Source organism: Toxotes jaculatrix, chromosome 5 (assembly GCF_017976425.1).
Source record: "Toxotes jaculatrix isolate fToxJac2 chromosome 5, fToxJac2.pri, whole genome shotgun sequence".
NCBI classification, from domain to species: Eukaryota; Metazoa; Chordata; class Actinopteri; family Toxotidae; genus Toxotes; species Toxotes jaculatrix.
Window position 1 is genome coordinate 5,009,748 of NC_054398.1, and position 17,087 is coordinate 5,026,834.

Here is a 17,087-nt window from a genome sequence, read left to right on the forward strand (position 1 = left end):
GTTTCAGTTATTGAGGAAGGTTTTAAAACATTGATCTGTTCAACAAATGTATTGCTGATTAATTTGTGTAAAGAAATTTCTCAAATAATGAAAACATTAAACTGCTCCAAAGCAGATAAAAGATAAACCTACCACAAGCAGGGGTCTTCGGAGGTCTTCTTCCACACACTGCCATGTCCTCTCGGGACTCCTTATATCGGATCCAGATTGCTTACACAGCAGAAGTTAAATATGGGACATATGCCAAATGTGGTGTGAATAACAGTTATGGCGGGCATCCATTTAAATACTTAGTGCTAGTACATGCATCTTGCATTTTAGAGTTCAGATTAGAAAGGCCAATTCCTGTTTTACCTTTCTAAACAGTCATTTATAAATTGTTTTTTTTTCTTTGTTTTCTTTTGAAACATTTTTTTTCTTTCATGTCATGACAAACAGGGAGGGCTGTATAAGCATATGAGGCATCTCCAGATTTCTTCTGACCATGTCCCACCAGCTGTCATGGCTGTGATTAACACTGTGTGAACCCTGCATTCTTTTCAGGAGCATTTTTCAGTTTTCCATCTCATGCACCAATGAAAGAACAGGTGTTTCATTTTAATCAATGTACTAGATATATCTAGATATGCTGTAAAGCAGCTCGCTTTTCAGTCACACTACGCTTTGTCACAGTCCCAAGGATTTATATAGCCTTCAGGTCTGTTTTCTGCTTTTTTAATACCTTAAGACATTGAGAACCTTCTTAGAACATTTTGATATATTTATACGTTTTTTGTATTTTTTTTGTGACCCAAAGTTACAAGTAGAATCCATTGTTGCTGCTAAGAATCCAAGTCGACAACAGCTCTGCAAGAGTCAAAAGTTGCCTTTATAGTGTCATCCATTTCACTCAAACTTCTTCTTGAAAAGGCTTATGTTCTCCTTTTTAAAAAAAAATAGTGAAGTCATCAGATGTCTGATGAGAATATAATAATTGATTTGTGAAATAGTGTAGAAATGTCTGAATGAGTTTGGAAGTCGATCACAGTCACTAGCATCACAACATGCTGAAACCCTTTGCACCCTCTGTCAGTCTATTTTAGAGAACTGCTTAAATTCTCAGTATGTGCCACCCATTGACTGACTGTACTCTTAGTGGGGGCATGACTTATGTATGTTAATTCTACTATTATCCTTAATTAATGTAACTGAATTCCTCTAAAGAGAAAATAAAAAATTGTATATGCAACACCATAGCTCCATTTCAAGGCAGTTTCTTTTGAAGGCTTTTCAGGCTGATCTAGTACCAGTGTTAAAACACACATAGTTAAAATAACTTACATATTTACCGTCAGTTTCATGTGTGCAATTATTAAAAAGCTAAAGTGTATATCTGTTATTAATCATTGTAGTATTAATTATTAATATAAACACATTTAATTAATTTAAGGTTGCTCTTATACACGTTATACTGCATAGCAGTACTCTATTATATTTGGACAAATGTGGTTGGCCGCATTAGAGAAGATAGAGAGACAAATATAAGCTTTGTAGGTCTTTACCACACTCACAGACTTGAACTGGAATCCTTGCATTGACTGTGTTTTGCTTTCAAAGCAGAAGCTAAAACAGGACATGTCAAATATGGTAAGGACGACAGCTGATGGCTAAATGAGTTTAACATTTATTGCTGGTACATACATCTTATGTTTCAGTTTTCCATCAGCAAAGGAAGATCCTTAATTTGTGATCCATACTTTATAAAAGGTAGCTTTAATTGTAAGTCTCTCGACTTACATTTAATTGTGAATTAAATGGTTTGGATTATTTATTTAATTTTAAATGTAATTAAATTAAAATTAATTAATGAATTCGTTTGATTAAAAGAATACTACATTCAAATTCTAAATCTGATATAGCAAATGCTTAAAAGATAATTACAATAAATTTTAAACATATCAACAATTAAAAATTAAAATGATTAAGATGTAATAGTTTCACAAGAAATACATAATGAAAAATATATAACTATTATTACTACTGATTAAGTGTAAAAGATATGTCTGTGGTATTCACACTCATATGTCATGCTATTCACACTTTAACTGACTCTGCAGACATAGTTTCATGTCCATTTCTGGCTCATGCCCATCATTGGACTGTGAAGGTCAGCCTCACTGGCAGCTGAGCAATGTCCTTTTTTAATGTCACAGGGTTAAAGTTTCACTACACTTGCAAAACACTGAAAATTTCCACATTGAATTGTCATCCAATAAAGGGACATTGATGTAGTTTGCAATGTTAAAAATATTATGTAACAAAGTGATTTACTTTCAGAAATATTTATTTTGAACATTAAGTTTACCCAGTGCCCAATTACAAAATGGTCAGGACACCTCAAAACAGCTGTTATAGTACAGTTGAAGCAGTGTCATTTGATTAGCTCCTTTAGCATGAGATACAGATGTATCAAGTCAGACTTGTTCACGTCTGGGATACCAGAGCTTATTTTGCTGTCTAAGTCCTGCCTGAGGCCTTTTAAGAAAATAATTTAATTTATGTTTGACTAAAAAAAAACTAGTCTACATTAATTAATGCCTGGAAAAAATATGTTGCTATATATGCTTTCTGTTGCAGTTTTTAGACATGATTTTCAGTTGAACATTGCAAAATACTCAAATCTCACACTAGCTGACCCTCTTGGGAATCAAAGAGATGAAAGTTACACAGCAATTTAGGAGCAACAGTTTAATCTTTATTGTGTCAGCATAAATTATATCATATTATATGATTCAACATATAGCCAAACACTCAGTGTGCTTTACTCAGCTGAGTCTTTTCCCTGTAAAAACAGATAAATTGTGTGTTAGAGTTTAATAAGCTTTAGGTGACAATCTTTGATACATTTATATTTTTTGTATATAACCCTAAGTACTATGTAAAGAGAATATAATACTGTAATGTACCTACTCTAATATATAAAAATATATATTGAAGAATTATGATAACAACTGTGGTGATTTTTCACCAAAGTGACATATATTTACCTTTCCAGAGTCACGGCTCTTGGCTCTCAGCTTGTTGACCTGGGATTCAGCGATGTCAGCGCGCTCCTCAGCCTCTTCCAGCTCATGCTGGACCTTCCTGCACTTGGACAGGTGAACGTTGGCCTGCTCCTCCTGGAATATAATACATAGTAAATTGTTAAAATTGTTAAAATCTTCAAAATATATAATTCAACAGATATACTGTAGATCAGGGGTGTCAAACCTGTCCACAAAGGGCCGGTGTGGCTGCAGGTTTTTGTTCCAACCAATGAAGAGCACACAGTTTGACCAATCAACTGTCTGAAGACTGAGATCAGTTGATTAAATGAGTCAAGTCTGGTGTGCTGCTGCTTGGTTGGAACAAAAACCTGCAGCCACACCGGCCCTTTGTGGACAGGTTTGACACCCCTGCTGTAGATGAAATATAACATATGTATCAGTGTCTAAAACAAATATGTTGCTCTTACCGCTTCCTCAGCCTGCCTCTTGTAGGCCTTCACCTTGAGCTGCAGCTTGTCAACCAGATCCTGCAGCCTGGTAATGTTTTTCTTGTCCTCCTCAGTCTGTAATAGAAAATGTAGAATTGCATGTTTAAATGTTGTCAGTATTACGTATGTTAGCTTGATTTGTACCATACATGTTAAATGTTGACGTGACAATACCTGGTAGGTGAGCTCCTTCACCCTCCTCTCATATTTGCGGACACCCTTAACAGCATCTGCTCCACGTCTCTGCTCGGCCTCAACCTCTGTCTCCAGCTCACGCACCTTCAGAAAGCAATAACATACTAAGTATCCACATCAAAACAAAGTCTTGCTTCAACTGTGTAAATTCCTAACATGGCTGTCTTACTCTGGACTCCAGTTTCTGGAGCTGCTTCTTGCCACCCTTCATGGCCAGGTTCTCAGCCTCATCCAGGCGGTGCTGCAGGTCCTTAACAGCAACCTCCAAGTTCTTCTTCATCCTCTCCAGGTGAGCGCTAGTATCCTGCTCCTTCTTCAGCTCTTCAGCCATCATCGCAGCCTAGAAAATGGCATATTTTAATGAGAAATGTTATGAAAAAAATACAGAGTTCAGTTGGAGTAGACTAGTAAACAAATGAAATTTAAACCTACATCAGTGATGGCCTTCTTTGCCTTCTCCTCTGCATTCCTTGCTTCCTGAACAGTGTCATCAACTTCACTCTGGATCTGGACCAGGTCAGTCTCAAGCTTCTTCTTGGTGTTCAGAAGGCTTGTGTTCTAAAATGTAAAACGAACAAAAAAAAAGCAATGAGTCACTTAAGTCATCACTGGCCCAATTTTCACGTTATTTAAAAACTATTATTGAAGAAACTATTGTATTTGCTCACCTGAGAGTGCAGAAGTCCAACACGCTCACTGGCGTCCACCAGCTCCTGTTCAGCGATCTTGCGACTTCTCTCTGTCTGTTCCAGAGCAGCCCTAAGTTCCTCGATCTCAGCCACCATGAGACCGTTCCTGCGCTCCACCATAGCAGCTTGTTCCTTGAGGTCATCCTGAGCTCTGACAGCATCATCAAGGTGCAGTTGAGCATCCTAGTGAAAAAATATCAGGAAAATATTCACATGAACACCAAAATGGAGGAGGACTCACTATACTGTAGTTTGTACAACAGCACCATGTCTAACAATACCTTCAGCTGTGCCTGCACATTCCTCAGCTGCTTCTGGGACTCAGCAGCCTGGCGATTGGCGTGACTCAGCTGAATCTCCATCTCATTCAGGTCTCCCTCCATCTTCTTCTTGATCCTCAGGGCATCGTTCCTGCTCCTGACCTCAGAATCCAGAGTGCTCTGCATGGAGTCAATCACCCTCTGGCTGTTCCTCTTGATCTGTTCCATCTCCTCATCTTTTTCTGCCAGCTTCCTGTCCACCTCACCCTTAATCTGGTTAAGCTCCAGCTGGACACGCAGGATCTTAGACTCTTCATGTTCCAGAGTTCCCTGGTATCAAAGGATGAAATATTCATCTATGCCGTCAGACCTTTTTTTAACCAATATACCGTATTTTTCCATGATTTGCATTTTTTCTTCAAAAGATCTCTCCAGATAAAAAAAGGTACCTCAGCCTCCTCAAGAGCTGTCTGGATCTCAGATTTCTCTGTCTCCACCTGCTTCTTGGCCTTCTCCAACTCGTGGATGCTCTTGCCAGTCTCGCCAATCTGTTCAGTCAGATCTGAGATCTCCTCTGCAGAGAGACGCATGTGTTTAATAGAGTTAAGCCTTACACTGTAAAATATGAACACTTTATTCTAGCACATATACATAAATGTGTTGAATACAGTCTAACTACAGTCTAGTTACTAACAGTAAATTAGGAACCCACGTTGCAAGTTCTTGTTTTCACGCTTCATGGTCTCCAGCTGATCCAGAGCCTCCTCATAAGAGTTCTTCATCTTGAACAGCTCAGTGCCAAGAGAACGAGCCTCCTTCTGAGCTCCTTCAAGCTCTGCCTGACCCTCCTCGTACTTCTGCTTCCACTCTGCCAACACCTATTGCAAATTTATACAGTTGACTTAATTTAAGTAGTTATCAATAGAGAGATAAGTCATTTTAGTCCCTTTTGATTTTATGTCATGAATGCCCAAAGTAAATGTTACTTTGTCAAAGTTCCTCTGCTTCTTGTCCAGGTTAGCAGCCAGCCCATTAGCCCTCTCCACATCAATCATGAGGTCCTCCACCTCACTCTGGAGCCTCTGTTTGGTTTTCTCCAGAGAAGCACACTTGGAATTCACAGCCTCAATCTGTTCCTCAGCCTCCTGCAGGCGCTGGGCCAGCTTTTTCCTTTTAAAAGAATGTGTGATTGGTCTCTCAGTGACAACCTTAAATTTACAAATACCTATTAAGTTTTTCCACATATTGTTGCTTTAATTAAATGCAAATGTTGTAACAGATGTGTCAAAGTGGTGCTACAGTGTAAAGTGTTACGTGGCACTAAAAAAAACAAAAGAAAATAACTTAATATTTGAATAAATGTGTTCAACCCTCTTAAACCTACATAGACAATGATTTAGTGGAACCGACCCTCTCTTTCTGGTGCAGTGACCATCATGCATTACCTTTGTGTGAATCTATGTGTTTAGGTGTTTGGAAACACCATGTGGAGTTCTGGATTATGACACCAGGGGGTACACTTTCACCACTAAAGATGTTGTAATAGAGCCACAGAATACTAAACATGTGGAACTAATAGCGATAATGTACAATTAGTCAACAATTATCATATATCATCAATAATTAACTATTTTATCATGACTGATGATCTAAAATCTGAAAAATCTCTATTTTAAAACATGCCTGTGTGGCATTTATCATACGCTCCTTAAATGCAAATATTGATACCAGCAGTATCATTGCTGGTTGAACCACACTGTAATGCTACACTTCTGTCATTTTAACTGAATGATACTCACTTGGCCTCCTCAAGCTCCTCTGTGCGCTGGATAGCATCAGTTTCATACTTAGTTCTCCACTGAGCCACCTCACTGTTGGCCTTGGACATTCCACGCTGCAGCTCAGCCTTGGCCTCCTGCTCCTCCTCAAACTGCTCCCTCAGCAGGTCACAGTCATGGCGGGCTGATTGCAGTCCATGGGCAAGAGCATTCTTGGCCTGGTAAGAAAGAAAAATGGATACATGCATTCAGTGTGGAACATGTCTAAATAACAAAGAACAAACTATCAGGACACACTCAAGATTTTCTTACCTTAACCTCCTCTTCAATCTGTCTCTTCAGCTCCTCAATCTGCTGTGTGAAGGCCTGTTTGCCTCTGGTCAGCTGGGAGACAAGAGCTTCTTTCTCTTCAATTTGACGGCCAAACTCACCTTGTGTGAAAATAATCATCAAACATCAGTTTGTGCTCAGCTTCCCAGTCCTACACTGAAGATCACTGTAGTGTAACTCTGACTTTATACATACCATTTTCTGTCAGCAGACGTGCTTTCTGTGCACCCAGATCATTGATTTGACGGATATTTTCATCATTCTTGGTCTTCAGCTCGCTAAGTTGGTCCTCAAGAGTACGGCACATCTTTTCAAGATTTCCCTTGAGAAGAAAAAGAAACAGAAAACAAAGATTTTATTTATATGTACTTTGTTTATCATACTAATTTGTGTTTTAATATGTTATTTAATGCACTGTGTACCTTTGCTTTGGCAACAGCCTCCATGTTGCTGGAGAGGTCATCAATCTCCATCTTGTATTCACTCTTTTCCTTTTCAAGCTTCTGCTTGACACGCTGGAGGTTGTCGATCTGCTCTCCCAGCTCAGCAACGCTGTCAGCCTGCTTCTTGCGAAGGGCGGCAGCAGTGGCTTCATGCTGCAGAGTGGCCTCCTCAAGGTCACGACGGACCTTCTGGAACTCAGCTTCACGCTTCTTGTTCATCTCAATCTGAGCAGCAGTGGCACCACCAGCCTCCTCCAGTCTCTCACTGATCTCCTCAAGTTCCCTGGACAGGTCAGCTCTCTGCTTCTCAACCTTGGCACGAGCAGCGCGCTCAGCTTCAATCTCCTCCTCCAGTTCCTCAATACGGGCCTGTTGAATGTACAAATGTTGTCTCTCAGTAAACTTTCAATGTTAAAACACAAAGTACTGTTTGATATAATACCATAAATCAGTTACCTGAAGCTCCTTGATCTTCTTCTGAAGCTGAGCACCCATTGACTGCTCATCCTCAATCTTGCTAAGGAGCTGACTGATTTCAAAGTCCTTCCTGTGAGAGTAATGAAGTGCATAGTAAGAGTTCATCCATGCAATTAAACATGGCTAGAAACATGATAGTTGTTTTAAAACAGAGATGAAAATGAAATTTTCTTACTTTTTAAGTTTCTCATCAGACTGCTGCTTGTCATTCTCAAGATCCATGATGGATTCCTGGGCCAGTTTCAGATCTCCCTCGAGCTTCCTCTTGGCTCTCTCAAGGTCCATACGCAGCTTCTTCTCTTGCTCCAGAGAGCCCTCAAGCTGCACATTGATATTGATTTGTAATTATCATGTTCAAGAAAAATCTTGTTTTGCGAACCCAAGTGACTTTGTAAACTTACATCATCGACTTGCTGCTCAAGCTTGGTCTTGGCCTTGGTCAGAGTGTTGACTTTGTCTTCCTCAGCCTGCAGGTCATCAAGAGTCTGCTGATGAGCCTCCTGAAGGGCTTTCTTCTCCTTGGTCAGCTTAGCAATGCTCTCATCCTGAGAGGCCATCTCCTCTGTCAGGTTCTTCACCTACAATCGCAAGAAAGATGTTGTTACGGGTGATAATCCTGACTAGTTGATCTGCCGCAAATATTAATATTTACAAATATTTACAAACCTTGTTCTCAGTGGCATGTTTCTCCTTTTCCACTTTGGCCAAGGTAAGCTCCAGATCATCAATATCCTTCTTGAGCTCAGAGCATTCATCCTCCAGCTTTCTCTTCTTGGCAGTAAGCTCAGCATTGATTTCCTCTTCATCCTCCAGTCTCTCAGTTGTCTCTTTGAGTTTGGCCTCCAGCTGAATCTTGCTCTTGATAAGTCCCTCACATCTCTCCTCAGCATCTGTCAGATTCTCTGATTCCTAGTTCATTGTATGAACGTAAGTGTTAGCACATGAACATTTGACTGATGAAACATGAAACATTACAGCTGTCTGTTCACGTGTACTTACGGATGCCACTTGGAGCTGCAGGTCGTTCTTCTCCTGCAGAAGAGACACCATCTTCTCCTCCAGTTCCTTCTTCTTGGCCAGGGCAGCAGCCAAGTCTTGTGTCATCTTCTCATAGTTCTCCTTCATCTGAGCCAGCTCCTTCTCAGTTTCAGCACTCTTCAGCAGAGGCTTGATCTTGTAGTACACCTTCATCCATGGCCAGTGTTTCACATTCATGAATGAGCGGACATTGTACTGAATGGTAAAGATGGCATCCCTGTGGAAAAGAAGTTGTTGTTATGGAAATTGTCATTGATGATTTTTCACACTACATGCTGCATGTCCAAAATTTGCTGTTTACAACCTACCTCCTCTCTGTCATCTTCACAAACTCCTTTCTCATGAGGTAACCACGGCAGACAGCCTGAGTCATGGTGACCAGAGCTGCCAGCTTTTCATCTCTCATCTCCTCAAGGGTACCCAACAGACCAGCCTTGAAGAACACCTGAATAAACAGAAAATAGAAGTGGGCTTTTAGATATCTCACATAGTGCAAGAGCTCAAAGGCAAAGGTGTTTTCCACATGATGGCTGCTCTGCATCTATACCATCAATGAATCACTTCTACCTTGGCACATGGTCTAACTTTGTGACAAATTCATTCAAATTAGGTAAGTAAATTTTAAGATATACTGACAATTCACAGACAAACAAACAGACTCAACAGTAAAATTCATTGGCCATGGTAATAATACTAAGTTATACAAAAGAAAGCACAGTGCTTACCTTGGTGTGTCCAAATCTGTACTGGTCATGATCAACATCAATCGATCCAAGCAGTTTCTCTGCTGCCTTCTTGTTGTCAATGAACTGGCCCTCAGGGATGACACTGGCATTCAGTACTTTGTACCTTTATGAGAGAGAATTAATGATCAGTGTGAGCATTTATTTTGTAGTTTCTGTCAAACATTAGAACACAGTAAAATATATATTCACTGATACCTCTGTTTGAAGTCACCGTAGAGGATTCTGCTGGGGAAACCCTTTCTGCAGATTCTGATACCCTCCAGCACACCATTACACCTGAGCTGGTGGATGACCAGGAAGTTCTCCATCAGACCTTTAGAATAGAAATGTGTCAGTTACTACTGTGAATAAATAATTATCCAGTGTAACGATGCCATACTAAACCAAGGCACCACACTCAGACAGTAATATGATCATGTTTTTGTACCTGGAGTCTTTGACTCATTGGGAATCAGGCAACGCACAAAGTGAGGATGGGTGCTCCTCAAGTTAGTCATCAGTTTGCCCAAGTTCTCCTGTAGGTACAAAATAGTAAATCTTGTCATGACATGTAACACATTAGTTTGTGTATAACCTGAGATGTGATGTTATTCCTGAGTTTACAACTTTAAAGCTTACCCTGAACTGTGAAGACACAGTCTGCATAGAGCCACCCTTCTTCTTGCCTCCCTTCTTTCCACCACCGGTCTCTTTGATAATTATGTAGAAATGTTTTGTTAGAATCAGATTTAATATTTACAGGGACACATATTACATTTAGTTAAAAAAAAAAATATATATATATATGTATATGTATATAAATATATATACAATCTTAAATTATGTTTTAGTTTACTGTAGTTAATTCTGTATCATACCCTCAGCAGCAGCAGGAGGATACAGATGAGCCAGCAGTTTAACTGAGGACTTCTGGTACAGCTGCAGGACAGACTCATTCAGTGGGTCCTTGTTCTTGTCCAGCCAGCCAGAGATATTGTAGTCCACAGTACCAGCATAGTGCACCAGGGAGAAGTGGGCCTCAGCCTTGCCCTTGGCGGGCTTTGGTTTCTCAAATGCTCTGCATTTGCCAAGATGCTGATCATAGAGCTTGTTCTTGAAGGAAGTGTCAGTGGCCTTGGGGAACATGCACTCCTCTTCAAGGATGGAGAAGATGCCCATGGGCTTGATGAAAATACAAAGAGACATGTCATGAAGTGACAGAGCTCTTCAGAACAATTACATAGAGTAGAATCCCAAACTTAATGTGTACCTTTTCAATCAGCTCAATGCAGGCAGCCAGGTCCATGCCAAAGTCAATGAACTCCCAGATAATACCCTCCTTCTTGTACTCCTCTTGCTCCAGGACGAACATGTGGTGGTTGAAGAACTGTTGCAGTTTTTCATTGGTGAAGTTGATGCACAGCTGCTCCATGCTGTTGAACTGTGATGGGACAAAGAATCAGCATACTCTCTCTCAGACAATAACACTCTGGACTCTGTCATGAAAAGCACTGGATGCTGAATTGCAGGGAATGAAGCTTACATCAAAGATTTCAAAGCCGGCAATATCCAGGACACCAATGAAGAAATTCCTTTGCTGCTTAGTGTCCAACATCTGGTTGATACGGATGACCATCCACAAGAACATCCTCTCATAGATAGACTTGGCCAGGGCAGTCACTGAGTTCAGGACCTGAAAGAAAACAAAGGGAAGATTGATTTGACTAACGCTTCTTTAACTGACAGTTTTAGGCCACTTGCAAGCATCAGACATATTATCACCCTGTTAGCTATTTAACAGGCAGTCACTCAGTGTATGAGCTGAAACACTCACCATACTCAACACAAGGGAAACTGCAGATTTCTGTGTTAACTACAGACTACATAATTGTCTCTCAGTTTATCAGTAGGAGTGACCCCTTTTACATTACATACAGGTATTTGATCCATAATAAGTGCAGATAAAAAGTCAGTCTGCTGTTTTTGAACAGAATTGAACTGCATATTAAATAGTCATTCTCATTCTACATTTGTACATTTGATAATGTACAGCACAAATAAATTATAGAAAGTATAACTCATTTTTACACTACAAATGATGTTATTAGCCTTTTTCCTAATTGTCTTAATTGAGTAACTTTAGTGGTACAGAAATGCTTAACCTGTATTTAACAAACATCAAGATTTATTTTTAAAAAATCATAGCAGTAAATCTCATTTACCTGAGGTACAGTCTGTCCCTTAGTGACGTACTCATTTCCGACCTTCACTCTGGGATAGCACAGAGCCTTCAGCATGTCAGCAGAGTTCAGACCCAACAAGTAAGCAACCTTGTCAGCATCTGAAAATAGTTCAGTCATCTACAGTTAATACATACATGTGCCCATAATGACATAACAGAACCCAGTGCAATTAAGAACTTTACTGGCATTGTTCACACATCATTCACTTTGATATGACATTGAATACTCACCCTCTGTGCCATCAGGCTCAGCCTGCTCCTCACGCTGCTTCTGCTTGAACTTCATGTTACCATGGTGGAGTACAGCACCAGTCATCTTGTAGATGCTGTTCTTCTCTTCACCAGTGAAGCCCAGGATATCAATAGCGTTCTGTGTTTGAAAGAGTTTTCCCAAAAAAATAACCACTTTAGAAAATGTATTTCAAAGATTACTTTTGAGATCATATTAAATGTATGCAATGTATTGAAATATTTGAAATATGAGGATCACTCACATCAGTGGCTTCCAGCTCAACTTTGTCATCAATGCTGGCCACAGTGATCTGACCCTGGCTGATCATGGGGAAGTCATAGGGGTTGGTTGTGATGAGTGACATCTCTGGAGATCAAAAAAAGGTGAAAGTTGCATTAGCTTGTTATTCATGAAACTTCTATGTACATTCAACAGTGCAGTTAACTCTCTGCAGTGACTCAGTCTGCTTACCAATCAGCTCAGGTTTGTGGTTTGTCATCATCTGGTAGAAGATGTGGTAGCCTCTCTCATCAGAAAGCTGGAATGTCACTCTTGACTTTTCCAGCAGATCTGCAAATGTTGTTCACAAGTTACAACCTGGCCAGTTCTCAGTTGCCGTCATTTGTATTTGCTATGAGAATTGTTACTTACATGTCTCAATATCAGCACTAGCCAGTTTGCCAGTTGTGCCGAAATGGATTCTGATGAATTTACCCTGTTTGGAACAGAGGAATCGTTAAAGTCTCTCCATATGGGCAACACATAAAAAGAATTTTCTCTTGTGGAAATCACTCCATACTTACAAAACGAGAAGAGTTGTCATTCCTCACAGTTTTGGCATTACCGTAGGCCTCCAGCAGAGGATTGGCTGCAATAATCTGATCCTCCAGAGACCCCTATAATCCGAATTTTGAAATGATATCAGAAAAGTACTTTTCTTCTTGGACTTCATTCTATACTGTCAGAGATTTTGCCATCATAACATACCTGTATCTTGCCTGATGCCTCCTTCTTCTTGTCTCCACCAACTGAGATTGTTGCGAAGTACTGGATGACACGCTTGGTGTTCACAGTCTTTCCAGCACCAGATTCTCCACTGGGTATAAATATAGACTTATATGAATCTAATCAAGATATTTTCATTATGTGGAACAAAGTCAACAAATGTGAAACTTACGTGATCAAGACAGACTGGTTCTCCCTGTCTGTTAAAATAGAAAACAAAGGAATTAACCAGGGATTTCTTTAACACTAGCCTCATATACTAAGGAAAAATACATATTTAAGGACATACCAGTAAGCATGTTCTGATAAGCGTTGTCAGAGACAGAGAAGATGTGGGGTGGAGCCTCCATACGCTTCTTGCCTCTATAGGCACTTACAACTTCAGCATCGTACACTGGGAGCCATTTGTAGGGGTTCACGGTGGCACAGAACAACCCAGAGTAGGTCTGAAAGTGATCATGGAAATATAACAATTTACTCCATGTTTCCTAAAAGTATAGTCAATTTCAGTATTTCTATTTGATCATTTGGCAGATTGTCTTACGTAGATCATCCATGCTGCATAACGCTCTTTGAGATTATACAGGACAGAGGCTTCATTCAGATGGGTCATCATGGCCATGTCCTCAATTTTGTCGAACTTGGGAGGGTTCATTGGAGAGACATCATCTTCTTTAACTGTCCTCTCCTGCAGCAGGACATTGGTCACAATCAGAACTGATCACATTTAACTTCCCACTTCAGCCTTACTTTATAATACAAACCTCCTGGGTGTCCAGGACTTTGACGGTGACTTTGCCAGCATCTTTCTTGATGATTGTTGCCTTCAAGTACAGTTCCTTGGCATCAACCACATAGCAGGCGCTCTTGGCATCAAAGGGTTTGTTCTGAGCCTCAATTCTCTCCTTCTCTGGCTTACGGAGGTAAATGGCAGCTTTGCCATAAATGGCCATCTCTGCGTCCGTACTCATGGTGGCGGTTTACGTCTGTGTAGTAAGTTAGACAAAGCGATCTTAGACTCATGTTTTCTCTCCATGGGTTGATCACTGAACAGTTAATGTGGCTGTAGCAAATGGTGTCTTAACATCATTACAGGTAGCCCTCGGCTTGGTAAGGCTTTTCACACCTGTTAACACCTTTAATTAATTTTAATTAATTAATTTAATTAATTTTAGGCCACTGATAAACCCACTCATAAATAGTAATACCACTAATAAATACTTACATAAATAATACATATTTTAAAAAAGTAATCAGTAGTAAAAGTTGTACATACCTCACCCTTTCCCTTTGTGAGAAGAATGTTATATTCCAGAATCCTATGAGAAACATTATGTTTTAGTCAGTGTAGGAAATCACCTAATATTAATTTTTAAAATTTAACATAAACTCACACATATTATTTTTAAGTCACAAGGAAGAAATAAATGTAATTTTGTTTCAGGGGAAAGCAGTGTCCAAAAATCTGAGACTACTTTCCCACTGAAGTTAATTACAATACATATATACACTTTTACATGACATTATATAACAGAAAAAATGGTACAATGCATAATTGTAGATAATCTCACCACAGAGAGGAGCTTCACCAGTCTTCCACCACTCACTCTGAAGCTCCTGTTGGACTCCTTATATTCAGTTGGGTTTGCTTACAAAGCAAAGGTTAAAGCAGGCTGACGTGCCAAATATGGTTAGAATGACAGCTGAGTCTTGAAGCATTTGAAATATTTTGCTGGCACTACATTTGGGAGCATCCCTCCCTAAAGTGGCTTTTGAGTTCTTTTGAAACACTCATATATATATATATATATGGAGATGGATTAATGGTTTCCTATAAAAACCTGCATCTTAAGGTAAAAACACCTTTAAGATTCATTCCAAGAGTTATATTACCCAATGACATTCTCTTAGTTCAGTAGTGATTGTAACTTTGATGGAGTTCAGAGTGAAGTTATAAAATATTAAAAGTGAGCATTTTTTTCCACTAATTGGTTTTGTAATGACACCTTGGAAATCCTCTAAGCTTTTAAATGGATGAGTAGGATGTTCTCCAATTTAGGTTTTAATTGTTGATTAATGTTTTGAAATTTTAAATTTATATTAAGAATGCAAACTTCTTTGCACTCCATCAAAGCTCAGAACAGTTTGCTCTCTTTGGAAAAATCCTGGAAAACTGAATTTTGAGAATAATATTTATGTAATTTAATTGAGCTATTAATGGGGTCATTATTTTTGCACATGTAAATATACCCTGCGGGGTGCAGTATGGAGGTGGTCAGAGTGAACCAGTTGTCAGCTAACATGGGGTGAAGTGAGGAACACATGCTATCTCTCTTTGCGCTCCATTTGTTAGGGGCCCTCTGTCATACTCCATCATGTAATTTGAGCCGTTTTAAAGGTTACTGTATGGTGGTGAAAGACGTGGGCATGTCTCCAAAGAGTGGGAGGGTGCAAAGCTTGCCCTGGATTGGTTTACTGTATATCGATTAAGCAAGAAGACTGTTTTAAGCAAGACTGAAGACTGCTTTTATCAGGAGTCAGGAGATGTACTGTCTTGTGTGTTAAAAAATGTTGCCACGACACTGCATTTACTCACTTGGAAGCCAGAAAGTATCCTTTTTGATTTATTGATATGTAGTTCTACTGAATGGATTGAAACAGTGTTTATGATATTGATATGATGTTTATGTATCTAATTATCCAAATTTTCAATTGGTAATGTTTACACAAATGTAAAATCTACTGAAGCTATGTCAGGTGAAAGAAGAAAATAATTAAGCAAAACAATGATGCCATGTTTGTACCACAAGTCGGAGGTACAAAGAAAATATATCATATCTCTTTCGTAGAGAATCTCCATAAATAGGATGCCCACTATATGTTTTTGCAACTGACAAAATCACATTTCTGACAACTATGCTGCATTGAGAAAACTTAACACATCACCTAATTTTGTTAATTTACTTAGTTTGTGAATATAAATGACTGCTGTGAGTTAACTACTACAAGCTGCAAGACAGACACAGGAGGGCTAACTTGAATATGTACTTGATGAAAATAGATAAACTTTATTAATCCCTGAGGGGAAATTAGTTTGTCAGAGCAGCACATACACACACAGAGAACAATTATACATTTACATTATACAATTATAAATAGATTAAGAACCCAAATGTGTGAGTTAAGTGAAGTCAGGTCAGTTTTATTTTTACAGAACCAAATCACAACAGAAGTTATCTAAGGGCACTTTTAAATAGAGCACTTTAGACTGTACTCTTTATCCTTTTATAAAACCTCAACCTCTTGGCTCAGGGTGGCCAGTCGTCTGGTTCAACCGGTTGGGTTGACAGAGATTTTTCTTCCTCTTATTGTTATTATTATGCTCAATATGCATCTTTCAGTAATTTGTGAAACAGAACAATGATTCAAACAATGATTAAAATGTTTCAGGCATTGGCTCCTACTTCTTGTGCACAAGACTCCAGATATCTGGCACCGATCCACCCCAGCAGCAGCCCCCTGCCCCAGCGTCTCTAGTGCATGTGCATGCTTGTGTTTGTTTCGTTCACTTGATGTGGGGTGAGTGCAAACCCGTCTTAATTAATTTTTGTTGTAATAAATGTGTAGAAATTCTTTCTTTACATGTTTTCTTATAGGCTCACCCAATGTTAGATGTGCTGTATCTCTCTAATTATGCAGGTTCAATGTAATGAGATAGGTGTCAGAATACGAAAAATGAGGGGGGAAGCTAGGAGGTCAAAGGTTGGGTTGTGTGCTTGTGGTGCAGTGGGGTGGGAGTTTGGAGGCACAAGGCTTGTTGAAGCTTTTGTAAAAAGCCAGTCAGCAGACTAGTTACCAAAGTGAAATAGCATTCTATAGAAACACTTTGACCACTCACGGTATGAACTGTGTTGGTATGATTTGTGTCTAAAAAAATGAGGATGAAAGGGACTGCAGGCCACCAAGGGTGAAGAGGGCACAGGGCATCTTGTTTATTCTGTCTCCCTGAGTCACAAATCAGCTTTGAATATTGGACTTCACTTGTGGTGATACATTTGTGCTGTAAAACAAGAGTGTGTTTCTCAGAAACACTGATCAGGGGGCTTGTAACGTAAATTCAGATACTTGTTATTGATTTCTCGTGACAACAGACAGCAGT

At 39.5% G+C, this 17,087-nt stretch overlaps 1 protein-coding gene across 2 annotated transcripts; it reads right to left on the reverse strand.

The window, feature by feature from the left end:
* Positions 1-2,800: 2,800 nt before the first annotated feature.
* LOC121182545 (myosin heavy chain, fast skeletal muscle-like) lies at positions 2,801-13,899 on the reverse strand. Of its 2 annotated transcripts, none has more exons than XM_041039116.1 (39): positions 13,693-13,899; positions 13,473-13,616; positions 13,218-13,374; positions 13,101-13,128; positions 12,911-13,019; positions 12,727-12,819; positions 12,575-12,638; positions 12,395-12,493; positions 12,186-12,289; positions 11,923-12,061; positions 11,672-11,790; positions 10,993-11,142; positions 10,720-10,890; positions 10,328-10,631; positions 10,089-10,159; positions 9,898-9,985; positions 9,666-9,783; positions 9,450-9,573; positions 9,033-9,169; positions 8,686-8,941; positions 8,353-8,595; positions 8,088-8,264; positions 7,862-8,007; positions 7,666-7,756; positions 7,189-7,578; positions 6,962-7,088; positions 6,749-6,867; positions 6,458-6,654; positions 5,645-5,828; positions 5,371-5,536; positions 5,108-5,232; positions 4,680-4,988; positions 4,378-4,581; positions 4,142-4,267; positions 3,879-4,049; positions 3,689-3,793; positions 3,494-3,589; positions 3,027-3,158; positions 2,801-2,821 (listed from the first exon to the last, which is right to left on the reverse strand). In XM_041039116.1, the coding sequence occupies exons 1-39, from the start codon at positions 13,897-13,899 to the stop codon at positions 2,801-2,803; spliced, it is 5,811 nt and encodes a 1,936-aa protein (XP_040895050.1). The 2 variants fall into 2 exon arrangements, with proteins under 2 accessions (XP_040895050.1, XP_040895051.1); XM_041039117.1 differs by having other exon boundaries at positions 13,473-13,606; positions 13,689-13,899.
* Between the last annotated feature and the right edge of the window lie 3,188 nt (positions 13,900-17,087).

Coding starts and splice junctions, on each gene's coding strand:
- LOC121182545 (XM_041039116.1), bottom strand. CDS start 13,899: ATGAGTACGGACGCAGAGATGGCCATTTATGGCAAAGCTGCCATTTAC. Junction 5,537..5,644: donor AGCAGAGGAACTTTGACAAA/GTAACATTTACT, acceptor AATTTGCAATAG/GTGTTGGCAGAGTGGAAGCA. Junction 4,989..5,107: donor CAGCTCTTGAGGAGGCTGAG/GTACCTTTTTTT, acceptor CTTTGATACCAG/GGAACTCTGGAACATGAAGA.